Genomic DNA, 20032 nt, shown 5'->3' on the forward strand with positions numbered 1-20032 from the left:
GTTGTATTATTTTATGGTGAAGCATCATCAGCGGTTATTGTTCGGAAGTGTCGACATGGACAGCTATACAAGATGGCATAATGTAATTAATTTTAAATGGGTTATAAGTTTGGTGGTGTGTTTTTTTCTATATTTCTTTTAAGTAAATAACAAAAGACAAAATATATTTTATTCCATTTACGAAAATATAATCAACATTTTTGGGATGTGATTAAGCAAAATGAGACATGTGGTATTTAAGTCAATTTTCCACCCATGAAATTAAAACATTTTGGGTTTCATGTGCACTGGTACCCTGCACAATGGGACTCTGATTTAGTGATCAACCAAGAGCGCATGCACAGGCTGAGAAAAAGTAGTCAAAAGTTTGACTAGTAGCCTACACCATGATGTTCCTTGGATCTCATCACTCTTCCTTGTAGTCCACATACTGATATAAAATTGGATGGTTTGAACCCAATACACAAATTTATTGGTCGAGCTATATGAGTTTTAAAATATTGGACGAGACGAAGTCGAGTCCAATACTTTTAAACTCATAGCGAGACTAATAAATTTTGTATTTGGGTGAAAAAACCATCCAATTTTATCATTATTATGTTTTCAGAATCTTTTCTTGGTCAAAACATGACTTTTGGTAAAAAATGTGATTTTTGGTCAAAATGTGATTTTTTGTTTAAAATGTGATTTTTGGTCAAAAGTGTGATTTTGGTCAAAAATGAGTTTTGGTCAAAAAATTGTAGAAAACACAGTCCAAGTTTTGAGTCCAAGTGTTGATTATATTGGACTCTTCAACTCTGTACAAAGTATAGGAAGGAAGATTCTGAGAACATAATAATGCAGGTCATAGCGTAGGTATAAGTTGTGAAAGTAAAAATTGAGGCATTGCTGTAAGATTGCCTACATATATATCACATGCTGAAACTGTGTTATGGACAATAAGCTGTTGATTTGAATCTGACACTACCCGCTTCTTTATTCTTTAGTCAGTTCGAGATCATGAGAGGTCACAGGCATAAGGAATCACTGTAGGTTTCAAAAGGTTTTCCTTCTGACTTGTGTAAAACTGTCAAATATTCATGAGAAATAGATCTCATTTTGTTTAATCACAAGGCTCAGTGGGTTAAAGGGGATGCAGATATAATCACACAGGCTTTGCATGCAGGCCTCAACTTGTTGTAACATTTGTACACTCTAGAATCAAACTTGCAGTGCAACATTTTGAAATTGGTCTTTAATTACAACTGAAATTTGAGGTCTGCCTGCATGACTCATAAGGGCATACCATACCTGTTGCACATATTAATTTATGACTTGATTTTTGCTCTTTCATTTTTGTTCATATTCATATATTATTATATTATTTTGAATATATAATTACTAAAGCTAACCCAATGTTAATAAAAAAATAACTTTTTGGTAAAAGGGTGTTAATAAAAATCTTTTTTTGGTGAAAGGGTGTAGCCTAACCATCTTGAACACCGCAAAATGCTTACAAAATGCTATAATCTGGGTGCCTCCCTTTGCACAGGGTTGAACCGGATACCTCAACCAAAAAACCGCTAGGGCATGAGGGTTTAGGACCACGATATGGCCAAAAGGTGACCATCATCTAGGTTGACCAAAATACTATAGTACGCACATACAACTTTTGACAGTTCTTGAAAAGTGCTGGCAAGGTAAACCAGTCGAAGGTAAATCACTGGGAGAGATGGTGGAGGGAGGTGCTGGTCCCTGAGAATTGCCAGGTATTGTAACCTTTCCCTAGGATTAAGTAATGGTATTTGGTGTCCCACAACACATTTGCAGCCTGGTACCCTTACTTTTTAATGGGGTCACAGCCTGCTTTTCACTAACTCCTGAAGACAATACATTACAACCTGGGTACCTCACCTTTATTGGACCAGGCCGAGGCAACATTGAGGCCATCGACAACCAAACCACCCCTAGGGTTTAACGGCTAATAGTGACATTTCAGACATGTTTGCTCTTCCTTTTCACACCAACCTTTTCCTCACACCAACCTTTTCCTGTTGATTTCCTTACAGCATTTCCTATATCCCAGCATCGGTGGCAGCAAGTTATCGTGAGAATCCGTCAAGTGTTGGGGAAGTTCCTGCAGTGCCTACATCACCTGTGCCATCAATGGAAGAAAGGTTTGAAAAAGATGGATTGATGGTTACTCTCAGGTCCATTTATCTTCATATGAATGTCAATTAAACAATCAATTTTACATCGTCTATGTGCTATGTTATTCTAGATGTCATATTTGTCATTGCTATGAACTGTGTGATTTTACTATAAGGCAAATCACACTAGAAGTTCCAGCATGTCATTCAAAATTGCTAGTTTTCAAATGCTATTTGAACAACAGCACTCAGTCATGGCTAGCGATGTAACATCAAAGTTGCCTTCAACATGTTAATTGATTGCAATTCGATGATAGGTTGTGCTAGCGACTTATCAATCAGATATCGACAATAGCTTTACTAGTAAAGACAGAAGTTACGTCTCTACGTTCCTTGCTATTGCCTAGTATGATATGGGCATGAATTTGGTTAGAATGCCAAGCCACAAAGAAGTACAACAGTTCATAATAGAATCGTATATGCATGTACATAGACAGGATTCTGACAGGATTACAAAGATTTCTGATATTGTGAGATTCAAATGGAAAAGTTACTTTCATTTCAAGTGTTAGTGCTGAGAAAGAAGTTTGTTCGCTGATGAAAGATGGAGTACCATCTGAAAATTCCGAGGTAGGAATTAATTCTTTGAGTTTGGATCAAAAGTTTAAATCAAAATCATGATTTATACCAACACAGATGAACTTTCATGAAATAACCATTCATGTTCTAATTTAACCCTTTGCCGATTATTTTATAAATGAGTTTACAAAGTATGATAAACACCCTTCTGCATTTGAAAATGTTATTGTTTTCTTTTCCTCTTGGCAAGAATTATGAAAAGTATTTACATAAAGTTGATCGATTGATTATCCATTGAATGTTCACCTCAATATCCAGGCCACCTCCAGCAGATAGTCCCGATCATTCCATCCGTCCATCTCAGGCAGACACAGTGCAAGCTGCCCCTGTAGCAACTCAAGAGGTGCCACCAATGGAAGAAATTGCTGAGGATATCAGGACTGTCAAGTTATACAAAGAACCTGGCAAAAGTCTTGGTATCAGCATTGTTGGAGGTAAGGGTCTATTCAGTCATGTACCGTGTCTAATATAATCCTTATAGTCAAGACTGTAATCCTTCAGAGGCTATTTTTTCTGTAAGTTAGTAATGTATTAGCTCAGTGAATAGTCCTCAGGAGTTACTCACTATCTGACTTTGCTATGCACAGCACCCACGTAAAAAAAGTGTCTGCAAGTTTGTCATTTTCATCATAGTGTAGTATTTTCATCATAAGGTGGCATTACCATGTTTTTATCTTTTGAGTGTTTTGAGAAGGCATCACACTTTAGGGCTATACTCTACCATGTACCTGGACAGCCAAAAGCCTAAATGTTTAGGGTTTTTAATTTTAAAAAACAAACATTTTGACTCCTGTAATATAAACAGTTACTTTTTGATTCTCACATAATTTATGTCATTTTTCATTTTCTTTATTATATCAGTGCCGTCTTTGCTTAATTTGTATTCAGGTCGCACACATGATGGTGAGACAATGAGGGGTATCTACATCAAGCATGTATTACCAGAGAGCCCGGCTGGCCAGAGTGGATCACTCAAGACAGGAGATCGTATCTTAGAGGTGAGATAATACCATCAGCACCGTGTAATGAATTCGGTATTTAAAGAGGAAATAACAAGATAACCCGACCTGGCTGGGAAAGCCAAATAGTGACAAAGAGTCACTTTCAAAGTGGCTAACCAAATGGGTCTGGAACTACACACAAACAATGAAAATGCCTGAGAAACCCTCTCCCTCGGAGAGCCCGGCAGTTCAGCAAGACTTCAAAAAATTAAATAAAATATAAAAAAAATGAAGAAAATTGCATGTTTTTGACCAGAAATTCACCCATATCATTTTAATTTTGTGCTATTTCATATGTATACAGTATGTAATACTCTCCCACTGTTTTCTTACGGTTTTCAGGTAAATGGTTGCGATCTCAGAGAGGCCACGCATGATCAGGCAGTCGCCATCATCCGCAACTCAACCAACCCTGTGCTTTTCACCGTTCAGAGCGTCTCACCCGGATCACGTGTAAGTGATGATCAATCTCTATCTACCTCTTCTCACAGCCGATTTAACAGTCGGGTGCGAGAAATTCGAGGGCGCTTTCAAACGTCCTCTTAGTGTATGTGGTGATGGGTTACTATTTTATCATTATGGTTTGATTTGAACATTTTGATTATGCACCTTTTGCAGGAAAGATCACATTTTTATTTTCAGCTCAAATTTTGTACTGTGTGTGTTTGGTGGTGGTGATGGGTTGCTGTAAGTTGTAATCAAGGTTTTTGTCAAAGTGATGACATGCATATAGATATAAAAGATAGGAAGCTTTCTTACTCACTTTCAATTTCAACAAACACTTGCCTGTCCATTTCAGCGCATTTTTAGCATGAAATTGGATTTTAAATATCTAAATGTATGCAACCACATTTTGACAAGAGCCTTAGAATTGTAAGTGGTCTTGGACACCTACTTCTCAAATGGAAATTATAATTCATTCAAGTTTTGCTGTATTGTACATACACATAGGTTTCCACAAAATGTATGTGTGATAATAAAGAAACTAGCAAATCCCACCTAGCTCTAAGACTTCCGAAACTGCCATAAGTATAGACCACCAAACAAATTCTGCAAGTTTGTACAAGAAAAGGTGGCCAAGACCAGGTTATATTCTTCATATTTTTTGTGGATTACTTGAGGAATTTTGTTTAGAACAAACCCACAAGCTGCCAAGGAAGATGAACAAAAAACTTTAAAAAAACTTCTACTGAGATGTGTAAATAGGATTACAAATACATATACAGTCAAATAGAACAACTTATTAGCTAAATGCATCTGTTGATCCAATCATATTTGAGAGCACTACACTACATATATAGAACAACTGCACTTTTTTTGCAAGAATTTTTTACCATTATATATATATAAGATATTTTTATTGCTGGAGACAATTTTGGTAATAACTGGGGCTTGAATGATGAGAAGTAATAATGAGCATTTTGCAAGTTAACCTGGTGGATTAATTAATATAATACGATTTGTGGGTAGGTGCAATGTTGATAAATTAGCTGCAATGTTGGGTAAATTAATGGGTATTGCTCAGATCAGATGAGAGCTAATTCGGACAATTTGGCTAATAGGAGCTAACTCATGCTTTTCAAGAGATGTGAACCACCTCACTTATATCTTATATAGACTCAAGCTTTTCAAAGCCCATTTGCATGTTATTGGCCAAAGGTCACGTCGCTATGATTTATGGTATGTAATTAACTTTAACAGGCAATAAATGAGAAATCTAGCAATACCCTAATCTACATTTGTAGAAATATTTATATGTGTTGTACATTGAAATGTCTTATTTCATGAATTCATGATCTTGTATGCTTATCAGCTGTGTTTTTAACAGCTTAACGCGGGGCAGAAAAGTTGTTCCCTGGAGAAATTTTGTATTCAAAGTGTGAATTGTGTAGTTATGAGGGCTATAGCCATGTTTGTTCATTCATTCACACTGTAAAATGTGCAATATATTTATTTGTTGATAGTCTTATAGTAGATATTAAGGATAACTTATATAAAACTATAAGGCAATGTTTCATTCAGTGGATTTACTATTATTACAGAATCAGGAATGTGGATTTACATGTTCTTTTTTAGACCTTGCCTGTGCAGGCTGACCAAAGACCCACATGAAGGGTGACATAAATCCTAAATCTTGTAAAATTATGACATACATGTTTGGGAGAGGGCTTCTGGTATACTCAATGCGAGGCCTATTGACTTAGCTGGGAAAACACCCATGGAAGCGCAAAGAGGTAGTTTGTACTGCACACAAAGAACACATCAATGCCAAGATAGGGGCCATTTTAGTAGCGGACTAAAGCATTCATGATTTTGTGATGGCAGTGAATCAATGAGCTATTCCAGTTGAAATCCACACTACCCCTGTGGAAGATTTTGGAAATATCTTCCACAGAGGGAGTATGTTTTTCAAATGTAATAAGTCAGGGTTAATCATTTTGAAACCCATACTCCCTCTGATTATGGCTTTACTTATATCTTCCACAACGGGAGTGAGTATTTTAAATGGAAGTTACCCAATTTTCTATTGTATTCAAAACTCATACGCCCTCTGTGGAAGACTTTAGACAAATCTTCCACAGGGGTAGTGTGGATTTTAAATGGAATTGCCCAATTGAAACTGCATCAGTCAGCAAAGTACACTGGTCAGCTTGTAATAGGTGAGAATTATTCTTTTTTGTTACTGTGCGCAGTGCCAGTAAATTCACAAAAGCGTACCTACCTCATTGCTCAAAGCGCAGTTCATATCTGGGTGCTGCGCCCAGCTGTGTATGTGTACACCATGCCATATCAATCCGCAATATTATGAGTCCCGCATATTACAAGCTGATCATATGTGACATGATCTGGTCCATGGGGGCCAAAGGAGGCATTTTTGAAAATTGAGTTACTGTAATTATTACATTTTACATACAATAGGCTATCATTTACTGAAAAACCAAAGGTCCAGCATACTTGGTTCTAAAGTTATGAGGTGTTTTGATGTCTATTTTCTTATGTATTTTATTGTTTTTTACTTTTATCTCAGTTTCAAATTTGACGCCTTTGGCCCCCATGGACCAGATCATGTCACATATAGTCAATATCATCATGCTGAGTCTTTGGTTAGGTTGTGAGCAGGGAACTAGTGTTTCCTTATTGAAGATTTTCAGCAGGCTGCTAATTCAAAAAGGTTCCAAATAGGGTGGTCAGTGCAAATGTCATGGGGTATTCCATTTACATCATCTGTTTTTTACTTGTATCTCTTAAATGAGAGGCTTATTGATAAGGTCAGAAGACTATTTTTGTAAATAATGAAGTGCCATGATTGAATTTTATGATAGATTTTACAATAATGCAAAATAAGGTGTGAAGTAGGAATTGAAAGCTTTATGCCCAGTTTCACAAATACTTGCCATGCATAAGTGTCCTAATTTGTTATATCATGAATAGTGACTTACAACTATCAAGGTTTTTCTTTGTCAAATTTGGTTCAGATATTTTATAATAATGGTTTTCAAAATATAACCTTACATAAAAAGCATGTTAGATTTAGATAACAATTTGGATGTACATGCTACTAAATCTATGCATGCCAAATTAATTTGATGAATATGCAATATTAACTTTTGTATGATTAATACCCATCTACCATCTTTTAGCTTGATTTGTCTGAATTTGATTAATTGTGACCATTTTAGAATTTTTTTATGTTATATAGTGAGTTAAGTTTTTTTTTTAATTTTCATAATTCCCAGTTGCAAAGTTGAGAAACTATATTCAACCTAATTAGTGCCCTCTCCTAATAAGCAACCCGACATAATTTTTCAAGTGGCAGCTGTGTAATTGCTTCCTTCTCAATTCACCTGTACAACTGAATTCGTTCAAATGTCTACATAAAATTGCCATTTATACCATAGGATTGTGATGATTTTGGCTTCATATAGACTGTATTTTTAATATGTGACATGATCAAGGGGAATGAGTCATCATTTTCTGGCAGTTTACAAATGCTACATTTTGATGCGAACCCCATCAAAATCGGACAACTGGTTACCGAGTTATGAGCAATTTATCAATGGCTGAAAAAAATATAAAACAAAAGAATTTGAACACTGGTTTTGCCAATATTTCAGAAACAATATTAGCGACATCCGACACATTCCCCTTGATCATGTCACATATTTGTGTGTGTAAAATACCAATTTTGACCTTCATATGCAACATTTTGATAAGCCTTCCTCCCCGAAACTGGCTGATTTTAAGTGTCTGGGTGCTATTTTAGGTTGAATGTGATGTTTCAACTTATTACATTGATACTTAAACTTTAGGACATAAACTCTAACCAAACCATTTGCCTACCCCTTAATCATTGAGTTGTCAATTTGATTTAAGTCTTTTTTCAACCTACCTATCTTTACTAGGCAATCATAATTAACTCAACATGTTCCTTCAATACCTTCTCACTTGCATCCATTCCTACACCTATTGTTTTGACGTCATTTGATAGAAAATATTTGGAAGAGGGTTAAAATGTGATTCATATAGGAACACAAAACCTTCAATTCAATAATGAATCGCATAATATGGTTTGAATTAAGACAAGACAGACTTTCCTTACTTACAAACTGCAATTGTCTAGATATTTTTTATAGAAGTATTCCCCATCAGAAATATTCTAGATGGAAACCTAGATGTTATAAGAGTACTTTTTATTTTGTTTCTTGACAAAGTGAACAGTGCTAGCTATGTGTTCATTTTGTCAAGATTATTGTATTAGAGAAAGTTCTACCTCAAGTTTATTTATATCAAGAAAGTTGCCATCAGGACTTTTCAGTTTTATGATTTTGTATTTTTAATTTCTTTCTTAGTTTGTTTCATCTCATTTATTTTGCTGCAAGCAAATGCAAGAAATCTTACACTCACTATTCATTCATCAGTCATTGTCTTTCTAACATCACTAATAAACTAACGCAGGTATCTCTTAATTGTGTGCATGTGGAATCCGGTAAACACACTTACACTTTGATATAACTTAGTGGTAGTTTGGATCAGGTGTTCATTGATAAGATCAAGTATTCTTGTAGAATTCTATATTATGTAAATTTGATAAAATTATTAAAAATCAAAAATGTTTACGCATTCAGATTCAGACTCTGGTAATCCTTAAATTTTATTCTCATATATCCAGTGTGTTATTTCTTGCAGTGTTCTTACACATGATTTCACACATATTTCATATGATTGATAACTTGGTCTCCATTTTTCATGATCCATTATAGCTTGTAGAATGGGCCCAATATTAAATTTCTCATTATGAGTAGTATCAACAGGGCCAATCTGATGCTGATGAGTTCCTGCATATGCACAATTAAGAGTGAACCAAATTCAACCTCAGTCAACCCCATCATAAACAAATCTGCACTTGGGGCAAAAAGCTCACCTCAACTCACTCCAAGCACATTGAAGCATAAACATGCAGCTTACTTAACATCTCACTAATCTGCAGTCTTTTGTTTAAGCGTTTGACTCTATTGTTGCATGTTGTCTTGTTTTTAATTATCAAGGAGTGAGAGGTCGTGACCTTGGATGTGACCTGTGACCCTGTGATTGGTTGATTGATCTTTGGCATGCTGTAACTTCTACTGATCTTTGAACTTTGAACTTTTGCTTTATGCTGTTATTGTTATACTTTTTGCATGGATTACTGGATAGCAACTGATAGGACTAGTTGTCTACAGAATAGAGACAAATTCATTGTAAGGAGTCAAATCAAGTCAGAACAGTTTTCAGTAATAGTATAAAATTGTATTCATCAAATTCAAAGACAGATTGTGTTCTGATTTTGAAAATCGCATTGGGTAGAAATGTGACTAAATTTAAATAAGAATGATAATTTCTTGCCTTTTATCATATTAATATCTGAAGTTGTATATAACAGCTTGCTTGAGAGACAGAATAACACAAGAAAAATGCTTAAAGATAATTGACTATAAAATAGCTTTTCTGACTTCATTTGATCCCCCCAAGAATGACTATTTTGGTGATCCATCAATTGGCCATCCATATGCTTCACGACAGTGTACATCAAACATTTATCATTTATCAACAATCATGTTTAAGCTGAAACTTTGAGATCATTTTAATTCACCACATCAAAATATGATCATCGCATTGGACAGCTAGGATGTGTTTTGTTGTGTTATAACAATTGTATTAATCACAGTGAGAGAGACACAGTACGCAGTATGGATCCAAAACTAGCCTAGTGTATAACACCATAACATGAATCAGCTGTTGATTATTACACTGTGGAAAGCAACACATTGTTAAAGAAAAAAATATTTCATATTATGTATAAGTTTGATGCTGCAGAGTAGTTTTTGTAATGCAAAGCATGATGCTTAATTTCTGAGATTATCTTTTAAATTTGTAATTGTGATTTGTGAATATGCTACATGATATTTTGTAGTTGACAGATTAGCAAAACTGTGATATGATTGGTTGAATTTGCTATACCAACTTTTTTAGCCAATCACAACTTGTCTCTTATTTAGTGACTCAGCTATTGCATATTATTGGCTTACAGATATGCATGATAACAATATTGATAGAATAAGATATCGGCATCGTAACCTTTGTGCTTATAGTTAAAAATGATCGGAACAAACCTGCATGCTGATTGATTAAAATGTAACATAATGTGTTCTCTTCTAGCATTCAACCAATCAAATCATAGATTGTTTTAAAATATCAGAAACGTTAATGCATAAATAGATTCTGTGTATATGTTAATAGTTCCATGTACTACATGTACATGTATGTTTTGTTCCTAAAGTTGCTATATTACTAATATATAATCAAGTACATCAGATGTACAGTTTCATTTACTAAATATTATTTTGGTGTATTAATATCTATATTTATTGTAATTTTATGTAAGCACATATTTATGTTTATTTTCACCTGAAGGAGGTGACTTCGATAACACACTATCAACATGATCAAGTATCAGTTTATCTTTACCTTCATGCAAGTTTCATTTTCATGATGACGATAATATTTTATTTTCAAATAGTCTCTTTATGTCTCATAATTGAATCTCTTTTAAATTACCTTGGATTTAAATGTTAATGCTTAGTAATATAATATGTTATTAGATTAAAATAGATCTATATTTAGAGGAATAATAGATAGGAATAGTTGATCAATAGAAGATACAAATTGTTTAAACCATTTTCAATTATGCTAACTTTCAAAACGATTGTTACAAACAGCATACTGATGCTGTAAATACTGACTTCAGACTTAAATTTTTAAAGAACACTTTAATATTTTAATAAGATCCTTGTTCCCTTCTGGTAAGCACAGGGCTGTACTTTCACACTGGACATCTTACCAGTACTAGACCTTTATCTTAACTCTGAGGCAGCTAAAATTTCCAGCAAAGTCTGTACTCATCAGTCAGGTAACACGTTTTTGTAAGTTTGAGGAATTCATCCAAAATACAAATGGTTGATTATTTTTGAACATAATCCACAATAGTCCCACCTATTTTCCAGTCAGCATAAAAAATCAGAAATAGTTTAGGATGTGGGAACAGGGGTATTGTGATCAGATGTAATCGGAATTATAGCAATTAAAAATCAGAAAATCAGTTCACAAATAATTTTCTAGTGTGAAGTACACAGAGTTTTGTTGTTAATCTTATGATGATTTAGACTATGTATTGATATCTAAAGGCCTTTCAATATTATGCTTCAACTTTGCCACATGAACAGTTCCTCATGCCTATGTTTTTAAACAGTTCCTTTATATTTTTAGAAGCTAAGTTTATCATATTTTCTGGTTCATTGTCGAACATTTAAAGGAAATTTACCTACTTCTTTCTCATAGTGATTTTCAACATTTTCATAGTGATCTATAAGGTGAGGCTTCAAAATTTTACCATTGAAATTTTTTTATAGTCAGACATTTCCCAAATTTTGGACTTGATCCAAATTTGGGGGGTGGTATTGTTATCGGGCATGGGACTACAATGGGACAATTACAATATATGTCCAACCTCTTTTATCCGGCTATGATGGGACAAAGTGTAAGTGAAAAATTGGGATAAATGAATTCTGCATTGAGTGTTCCAAGTGTGGAAATTAAGACAGCAATAAATTACTTCATATAGGTGATCAGACTGGAAAGATGGTATAACACATTACTGTACATAACAAAGAGATGTCATTCAAATGCTTCAGAGCATGGAGATAAGGTGTCATGTTTTCCTTTGAAGATGTCTCAGTCAGTTAACAGATCTGTATAAAAGAGGTCCGGATAAGTGAGGTTGGATTGTATTAGAAATAAAGGACCAAAGGTACAGCCATGATTAAGAATTAAGTCAACATAGGATTTTTTACTTTAATGCAATCAAGCAATATTTTTGGGATTTCTGTATAATTGATTTACACATTATAAGTTATATTTTGAAATCTGAGGCCAAAGAAAATAATAGTTTTGCCTCAATGTTCCCTGCACTTATGATTATGCTGCACGTTTGCTCAAGCAAAATTGCAGAAGTAATTTATTTTGTATTATAACGAAATGTGGCCGAAAATCGGCTGTAAAATCGATGTTCAATTTTAATTTTGTTTCTGTTCGCATCGCAACTCCAAAAAATTTGTAATGCTAGATGTAGTTTGTATTCCAGCTAAACATAGCCATTATATAGAATTGTATATACATATATTTTGATATTATAAAATATCCAAAATTGGAGTTGTTCAATTTATAAAAAATAAAATGCATACCGCATTAGACTTTAAACTTCCATGGGACATGAAACAAAACTATTATTTTGTTTGGCCTGATCATAATGGAATCAATAGTTTCCTAGATATCGCCTGTTATTATATATCTCATGATGCCTTTAAATAAGTATCAATTTGTACTTTTTTAATCTATAAGAATGATAGAAAAGTAGATAGTTAAAGTGTAGACCATAATGTATGTAGGAATGGTAGAGGATATTTACATGGAATGCAAATGCTAACAAGTACGATGGTGTGCAAGATATTGTATGTTATGAGTTGGTTTGGAGACTATAAATTACCAACTGTTCTCAAGAAGTGAGGAAAATAAGGTGATTTTTCTGAAATAAATGAAGATTTTTATAAAATAATTATTATCAAATAAGAGAATAATGTCATATAGTGTTTACTTTTTGAGTCATTCTAGCATGTTTGGGATCCGAACATTGATATAAGACATATTTGGCTAAAACAATTAAAGTGTTTTTCTTTATATTGTTTAAATTTACAAGCTCTACTCAAAGATATTTCCGCATTAGTCTGCTTGAATAAATGCTTCATGATGGCATCATATGATTGGGGGGAGGGGAAGACCCTTCAACATTTATTAATTTTGTCATAAACTAGAAGCCATTTTTATTACCATTTTATGTTCACCTTTATTTGGGGAGCTTGCTTAATTCACATATTTCATTTACATCACAGTTTCTTTACTGTGCTTTTTTCAAGCCTTTTCATCTTGCCTCAATGTATCATTTTTTTTTCAAATACACCTTTACCTTTGATATGTATGTCATAGCCAACTGGGCTTAAGAAGTACTTCTCTAATGTTTGCCAATTCAAGACAATTCCCAAATATTTTCAACAATGCACAAGCAAGCTAAACTTTATGTAATAGATATATGTCTCTATCCCCAAGTCAACCTAAGATCTTGTTTCCATGCACATAAGTTCTAGCATATATTGTAAGCCAGGCAATTTGCAGAGCTTTTCAAGAAGCAATGTCAACATCCGCCATTCATCATGTGGAATTGTCATGTGGCTGATCATGTGACTGTGGAACTACTGGTGCACATCATACCTAATCATGTGACTGACAACTAAGCCTGCAATAATCATGGTAGGATAGCACTTCCTAAATAAACCCTACTGTACCCAACAGCATGATGGGATGCCTAACACAAGTCTTTATACCAGAACTAACATTTGCATGGTGCATCGCCAACCAATATATAGACTGTAATTAACTGATATGTGTATTGTAATATTGTTAAAAAGTATTAGCATGTATTATAATCGCCTGTAACACCCTATCTTTTTCTTGATTAGCTGAAGTTAGTTTAAGCCTATATTTTATAGGTTTGGTTTAAGGACAAATCATAACATTTTGTATTAATCTCTTTCACTTTTTACTAACATCACTCATTTCTTTACCAATGAAGTTGTTCCTTAACCATGAAAGTGTTTTCCCTCTGTTAGAAACTGATCCAATTTTGCCGATCTCAGTATTGGAAAAAAGAAGATGCATGTCACATCACAATTTTATCCTTTACCAAACTTATAATTTGTAGCTATACTTTGTTCAACGTCAAATTATTCAGTTTTTGTCATGCCATTTACATAAATCACAAAGCACATTCAGCACCAAACTGCATGCATTTTACAGCTATGTCAATGTCACAAGTCTCGCATTTTAAAAGTTGAACAAAGTATATAAAAACAGTTTTCATGCAGAAAGTTGTAATGTTTGAAAACTGAATCATTCAATTTACCAGACAATTGTTGTTATAACTTGGTCAGAGAATGGCCTTTTAAGTAATTTTGCATAACACTGGGTGTATTATTACAACTAGACCTATTTTAGGCAGTTTAAATGATTTTAGGTATTTAAGAGCTTTGAATAAAGAAATAGAACTTTGTGGTGTTGTAGCCCAAGGACTTAGCAAATTCAAAACAAGGTTTATATCTATGCTCCAGTGGGAATGAAGAAAACCAATTTGTTAATTGTTATTTCTCATTTCTTGCATGTATACCTTTTATACCCTTTGACTGTGCATCCTGCTGTTTATGTGCATCTCGACTTATACCCGAGTTATTATTGAAGCATGTGATATCTCCTATTTGGTATTCTGTTCAGAAATTGTATGGATGAATTCAGCTATGGTCATACATCTAGAACACAATGGGTAGAGCATTTTGATTAATCAAGAAAAATATGTCATATGTTGCCAAATTGATTTTGAGATCATATACTAGTCTTTGCATTCCTGTTGACAGTAAGAAAATAATCATATCTCAGGATTCATAAGTGCAATGTGTATGACATCTTTGTCATTTTGTAACCTATTAAATGACAATATGGTTTTACTCAACAAATGCTTATTTGCTTGATTAAAATAAAAAGCAGGATTCCTTTTAATGCTGATGGGAAGCATGTACTCCTTGTAAAAGGAATCCTGTGCTATACATTGATTGTAACAGAAGCTTTTGGTCTTGCTGTTCCTGTCAATTTCTGAAACAGGGGTTCTCTAATATTCATGTGGTGGTACATGTAGTATTGGTGGTGGTGGTGGTGATTTCATAGTGGTATGGCCTATAGATTTCTTGCTTGCATTCACTTTTAATCATTATATGTCTATAGAGAACATGTTGTCCAGCAGAATCCATTAATCAAGACAAAATGATTATGGTATATAGTAGTGTTACTTATTGTCTCAGGAACTAAAACTAAGCCAAAAATCCAGGTAGACCCTAATTAACAGCACACATAAGAAGTGCCTGTATATGCATACATGCAGTGGTTTCTTTGTATCCTGCTGTAATATGCATCAAAATGGATTTGAAATGTTCATCATCATCATTGTTTATGTCAAACTTCCACTATTAGATGCTCTGAAGGTATAGGGTCATCATATTTTTATAGTACTTGGAGCAAGCTGGAAGAAGATGATTGCCACTGGCTATTTAGCAAATATTCAAAACTTTTATCATCAATATTTGTAAGAAATGCATGCAGTCATACATGCATATTTAAGACTTCACAAGTCCAGTAATTTCTTGGCCAGTATGTGGTGAGATTACTATATGTATGTATAGAGCAAGAACATGCACACATTTTGCATCCTGCATTATTTTACACAGTTTGTTATGTATACTTGTTATGTACATTACAATATTACAGAAATGCAAATGCTCTTATTTTTAAGTTATTTTATAAGTATTATTTGTTTGAGTTAGTTTTGATTCTGCACAATATTATTTGAAGAATGTTTCATTTTGATTTTATTTGTAAGAAAGTCTGATTAAGTTGCAAGTAGTAATACCTACATTATTCATCTAAACTCTGACAATGACAACAAATACTAACATCAAGTTGCAGTGAACTGAAACTGAAGTACTCTTTTGATTTGGAATGATTTAGTTTTGTATAATTGAAGTGAATTCTAGAAATATCTACACTTCGTTTCACCTTGAGTTAGTAATAATATCAGTGCTTTTATGTGGTATCATATCCCCCAAGCATACTGAAAATCAACTATTGTGTTACTTGTGTATATGCTCTGCGGGATTAAGTTAACACACATGACATGATACTACGACCAGTGTGTTTCAACAATTATTATTTAGTAATTGCTTGAATTCTTGATTAATTAATGACCTAACATTTATTTAAATTATTGACGGGGGATATCATTTTAGGGACAGGGTCAAACAAAGAGGAAAAGAGAAAAAAACATTGTTCGGCCAAACCTGCCCTATAGGCTGTAATTCTAGCATCAAACACATTTGATGATCATGAAATAGTGCTTTCGCAATTTCAGAGTGGTTTTGAGGTTTTTAAGGTAAAATTTGCACCAAAACATTTTAAAGAGGACAGATTATAGTCCAAAAGTTTGAAAAGGACAAAGTTTTGGTCCAAACTTAAGCATGAGTGCAAGGTTAGGGGATCAGTCAAATTTTACGAGATGGTGGGTACCCCAGCTACCTATCACACCCACTCTAGATTAAACTATGATATAAAATTGGATCGATTTAGCTCATATTTATTGGTTGAGCTATGAGTTTTAAAATATTGGACGAGACATAGTCGAGTCCAATATTTTAAAACTCAGAGTGAGACCAATAAATATTGGGCGTAAAGCATCCAATTTTATCATTATTATGTGTTGGATCCATTATTTTCACACACTTGGATTCCTTAAAACATAATAATGAACAATATTGGACATTTTAAAGATAATGAAAGTCATTGTCTTCCTGTTTATTAACATTTTATTTTTAAGCAAGTATACTGTATAGGTTTCAGTGCACACTTAAGATTTTTTTTATATATAGAAGTCACAGCCTGAGCCTAAGTGGGTGTCACTTGGTATTTCAGAATGGATTTATGGGTTTTGTAGAAAAAATGAATGTACAACTACACATTTAAATAAACCTGCGATTTTAATCAAATTTAAATGTTAGAGGTAAAGCTTCAGCTGAGAGTCAAGGGTTAGAATTCAAACCATAAGCATTGTGCTAGTGTTTGTCATTTTAATAACAAAGACTGTGGTTTGACTATTCCATAGCATTCCACTGGGTTGGTTGTTCTTGTATATTTATGCATTTGAATGGATACCAAACTATGAGAATGAACCTGATATGAACACTTAATCCTGCATTGGTTGCGGTTAATCTGCTCAATCTGAAGATTGTTTAAACTTGTGATTGCAGTCCGTCATATTAACCTCTGTGTTTATGTAAATGTTCATGTATTAAAGAAAGTTTCATGTGTATTTCTTCTCATCTTTATGCAAATTTATTGTTCTTATATGAGAAAATAACTTTTGAAGCTAATCATTTTAAGTGCATATTCATAAACTTGTATCAAAATAGAAAAAAGAAGTGAGAGAATTTTATGAAATTAATCCAAAATCATATAAAGGAACATCATGACAATGTGGAACATTTTTGCTTGACTCGGCAGTTAAAAGGAAAAGAAAATGGAATAAAACTGTTCTTTTTTTTCTTTAAGTAAAGACAGTCAATCTGTGCTGTTGTGACAACATGAAACTCTCTTTAAAATTAACCCATTGTGTGTCTTGCAACTCCTTCCTATGCTTTCTTCCCCTAAGCTTATCCCTGCTTTTCTTTGCTCTATCCAGTCTCCCTCTGAATTGGAGGATGAATCTGATGGTTTACTACTGCAGGCTGTGGCAGTGACTGTGGTAGACCTTGATGATGATCAGGGGGAGGGTGAATCTTTCATTGAAGTGCAGGTATAACAATGGCTGCTCTCTTGCCATACTAACCTATGTAATGTTAAATATTAGTAACCCATGTCTAATATTTTGTTAATTTTTAGTGTTAGTGTCACTGTATCTCTTGGGAATACTGTTGTCTTACCAGTTGGCGTAAAATGTATGATTTAGTGTCTCTTTAATGTGGATGTTTAGTACATGGATAACAGATTTGCAAACAATTAAATGTTGTCATTAGCACAAACACATGCCATGAAATAACAAATCTATTAAAATCCAGAGCATTTATTTGTATTTACCATTTTATTATCAAATAAGTTGGTATAATTCTGGTTGATAGGACATAATGTGAGTTGTGGTTAAGATTGAAATGTACAAGGGATTGAATTAGCAAATGCAGTGAGCACATTAGCTATTGGGGAAATCCTTTGTGCAAGCACATTTACAAACATATTCCCCACATCCTAACATGATGATGATTTTGTGGAAGTGTTACTTTTGACTGAAAAGATTTCTATTGGTTTGTGGGAGCAAATTGATCAATTGCCCAGCCTTGATAATTATTTTGTGGTACAAGTGTGATAACACTATTGATTATGGTCTCCGACAGGTGACATCAGGAGAAGGCAGCAGTACCGACAGCGAGTCAGAGGACGAGTTTGGTTATACATGGAGTAAGTTATTCTGTTCTGTAATATAAAGTTCAAAGAATATTATGATTGATAATTATTTTGTTAAGATTGCAATCAAATGTTTATGCTTGTGAATAAGTTATCAACTTGTGCTACCTTATGTGTATGGATGTATCACTTGAAACAGCTGCAGTGATTGAGAAAGAAATCACTTAAAAATTAAATCATACAAATCAGTAATAATGCAAAATGGTACAAGTGATTAATTCAAACATGTTTGCTTGACAAATCCATTGAACAAATACTCACAACTTTGGCTTGATCAAAAGTGAATGGTCCACTGCTTTTCCCGCGAAACGGCTTGTTGACATTTCCCGGAAGTGACAATGTTTTTGTTTTGAGCAGTGGATCGTATATGTGATTGAGAGAAATGATACCTTCATCGCCGTTGATTTCTTTGACCCCCTCCCCCTTTTTACGAATGTAGATTGCTTCCACTGCTCAAAACAAAAGCATCATCACTTCTGGGTAATGGCTACAAGTGATTGTGTCTCAGATATCCAAAAAGAAAGCCTGCCAAATAGTTGCTGAATGGATGGCATTATTGCAGGCAACTCAACCAGAAACTTGGCATCTCTGGTACAAGCTTTTTCATGGACCAGATTGCAAGGCAGAGTGATTCATCTGTGTAACTGTGCCTGCCTTTACTCTAATCCTCTCCACACAGGGGTTGACTGCAGACGGAAAGTTCAGAATTGTAAATTTTCATTACTAGGGAATCAGACTCAGACAAACTCAATATGTGTTCAGTGGGTCTTGATATGGCTCCTGATATTTTGAGAAATTATCTCAAAACTTGGACATTTTATGTTGAAGCCTATCACTAGCACACGAAGCACTAAGGCCAGGGATACTTAAGGTTAATGTAGTGTAAGAACTTGGCTGGTCACTATAGAAAATGGAATATGTTGCCTGGTGGGTGCATAATGAACAATAATAAATACCCCCACACTGTAAACTTGAGGCTATTATTGTGAACATAACTGATGTTGATCTTCAATTAATTACAGAGAAATTAAGTAAGAAGTACAAAGATTATGAAGGAGAATTGCATCTGATAGAATTAACCAAAGGAGATAAAGGATTGGGACTGAGGTAAGTACATAAATCAAGGAAAGTAATACAGTGTAGTATCTCAGGCTTGGGATGATGAAGGACAAGCAGGAATGACACGCAGTTAAAGAAATGGCTTAATGATATCTGTAGACATGTTGGTCCTGTGGTTTGCATGGTATTAAATTTTATGTTGATTTGAGCAAATTAAGAGGGGAAAATTTTGGCTTGTCTAGCACTTGTGATATATGAAGCAGTCGCAAATTATTGTTGGCCAACGCAAAGGAAAGAAATTTGTAATCAATGCTGTAGAAAACATAGTAGCAAACTGACTACCCCTTGTAAAAACAATTTGTTTATTTTTGCAGCCTTGCTGGAAATGTTGATCGTTCCAAGATGAGTGTATTTGTTGTTGGTGTTGATGCGCTTGGTGCAGCTGGTCAAGATGGACGTATACAGGTTGCTGATGAAATATTAGAGGTATGCTGCGCTCTTGTTAAA

The 20032-nt window shown here is 34.1% G+C and overlaps 1 protein-coding gene across 1 annotated transcript in view; it reads left to right on the plus strand.

Moving 5' to 3' along the window:
- Nucleotides 1–20032, plus strand: part of LOC140161509 (multiple PDZ domain protein-like) — a 55567-nt gene that overhangs the window by 24907 nt on the left and 10628 nt on the right. Inside the window, exons 18-26 of the mRNA XM_072184923.1 lie at nucleotides 23–82; nucleotides 2049–2156; nucleotides 3027–3202; nucleotides 3657–3766; nucleotides 4112–4222; nucleotides 17691–17804; nucleotides 18397–18460; nucleotides 19489–19573; nucleotides 19900–20011. Coding sequence (XP_072041024.1) covers nucleotides 23–82; nucleotides 2049–2156; nucleotides 3027–3202; nucleotides 3657–3766; nucleotides 4112–4222; nucleotides 17691–17804; nucleotides 18397–18460; nucleotides 19489–19573; nucleotides 19900–20011 — 940 coding nt within the window. The remainder of the gene's footprint in view (nucleotides 1–22; nucleotides 83–2048; nucleotides 2157–3026; nucleotides 3203–3656; nucleotides 3767–4111; nucleotides 4223–17690; nucleotides 17805–18396; nucleotides 18461–19488; nucleotides 19574–19899; nucleotides 20012–20032) is intronic.

This window comes from Amphiura filiformis, chromosome 1, assembly GCF_039555335.1.
Source record: "Amphiura filiformis chromosome 1, Afil_fr2py, whole genome shotgun sequence".
NCBI lineage: Eukaryota > Metazoa > Echinodermata > Ophiuroidea > Amphilepidida > Amphiuridae > Amphiura > Amphiura filiformis.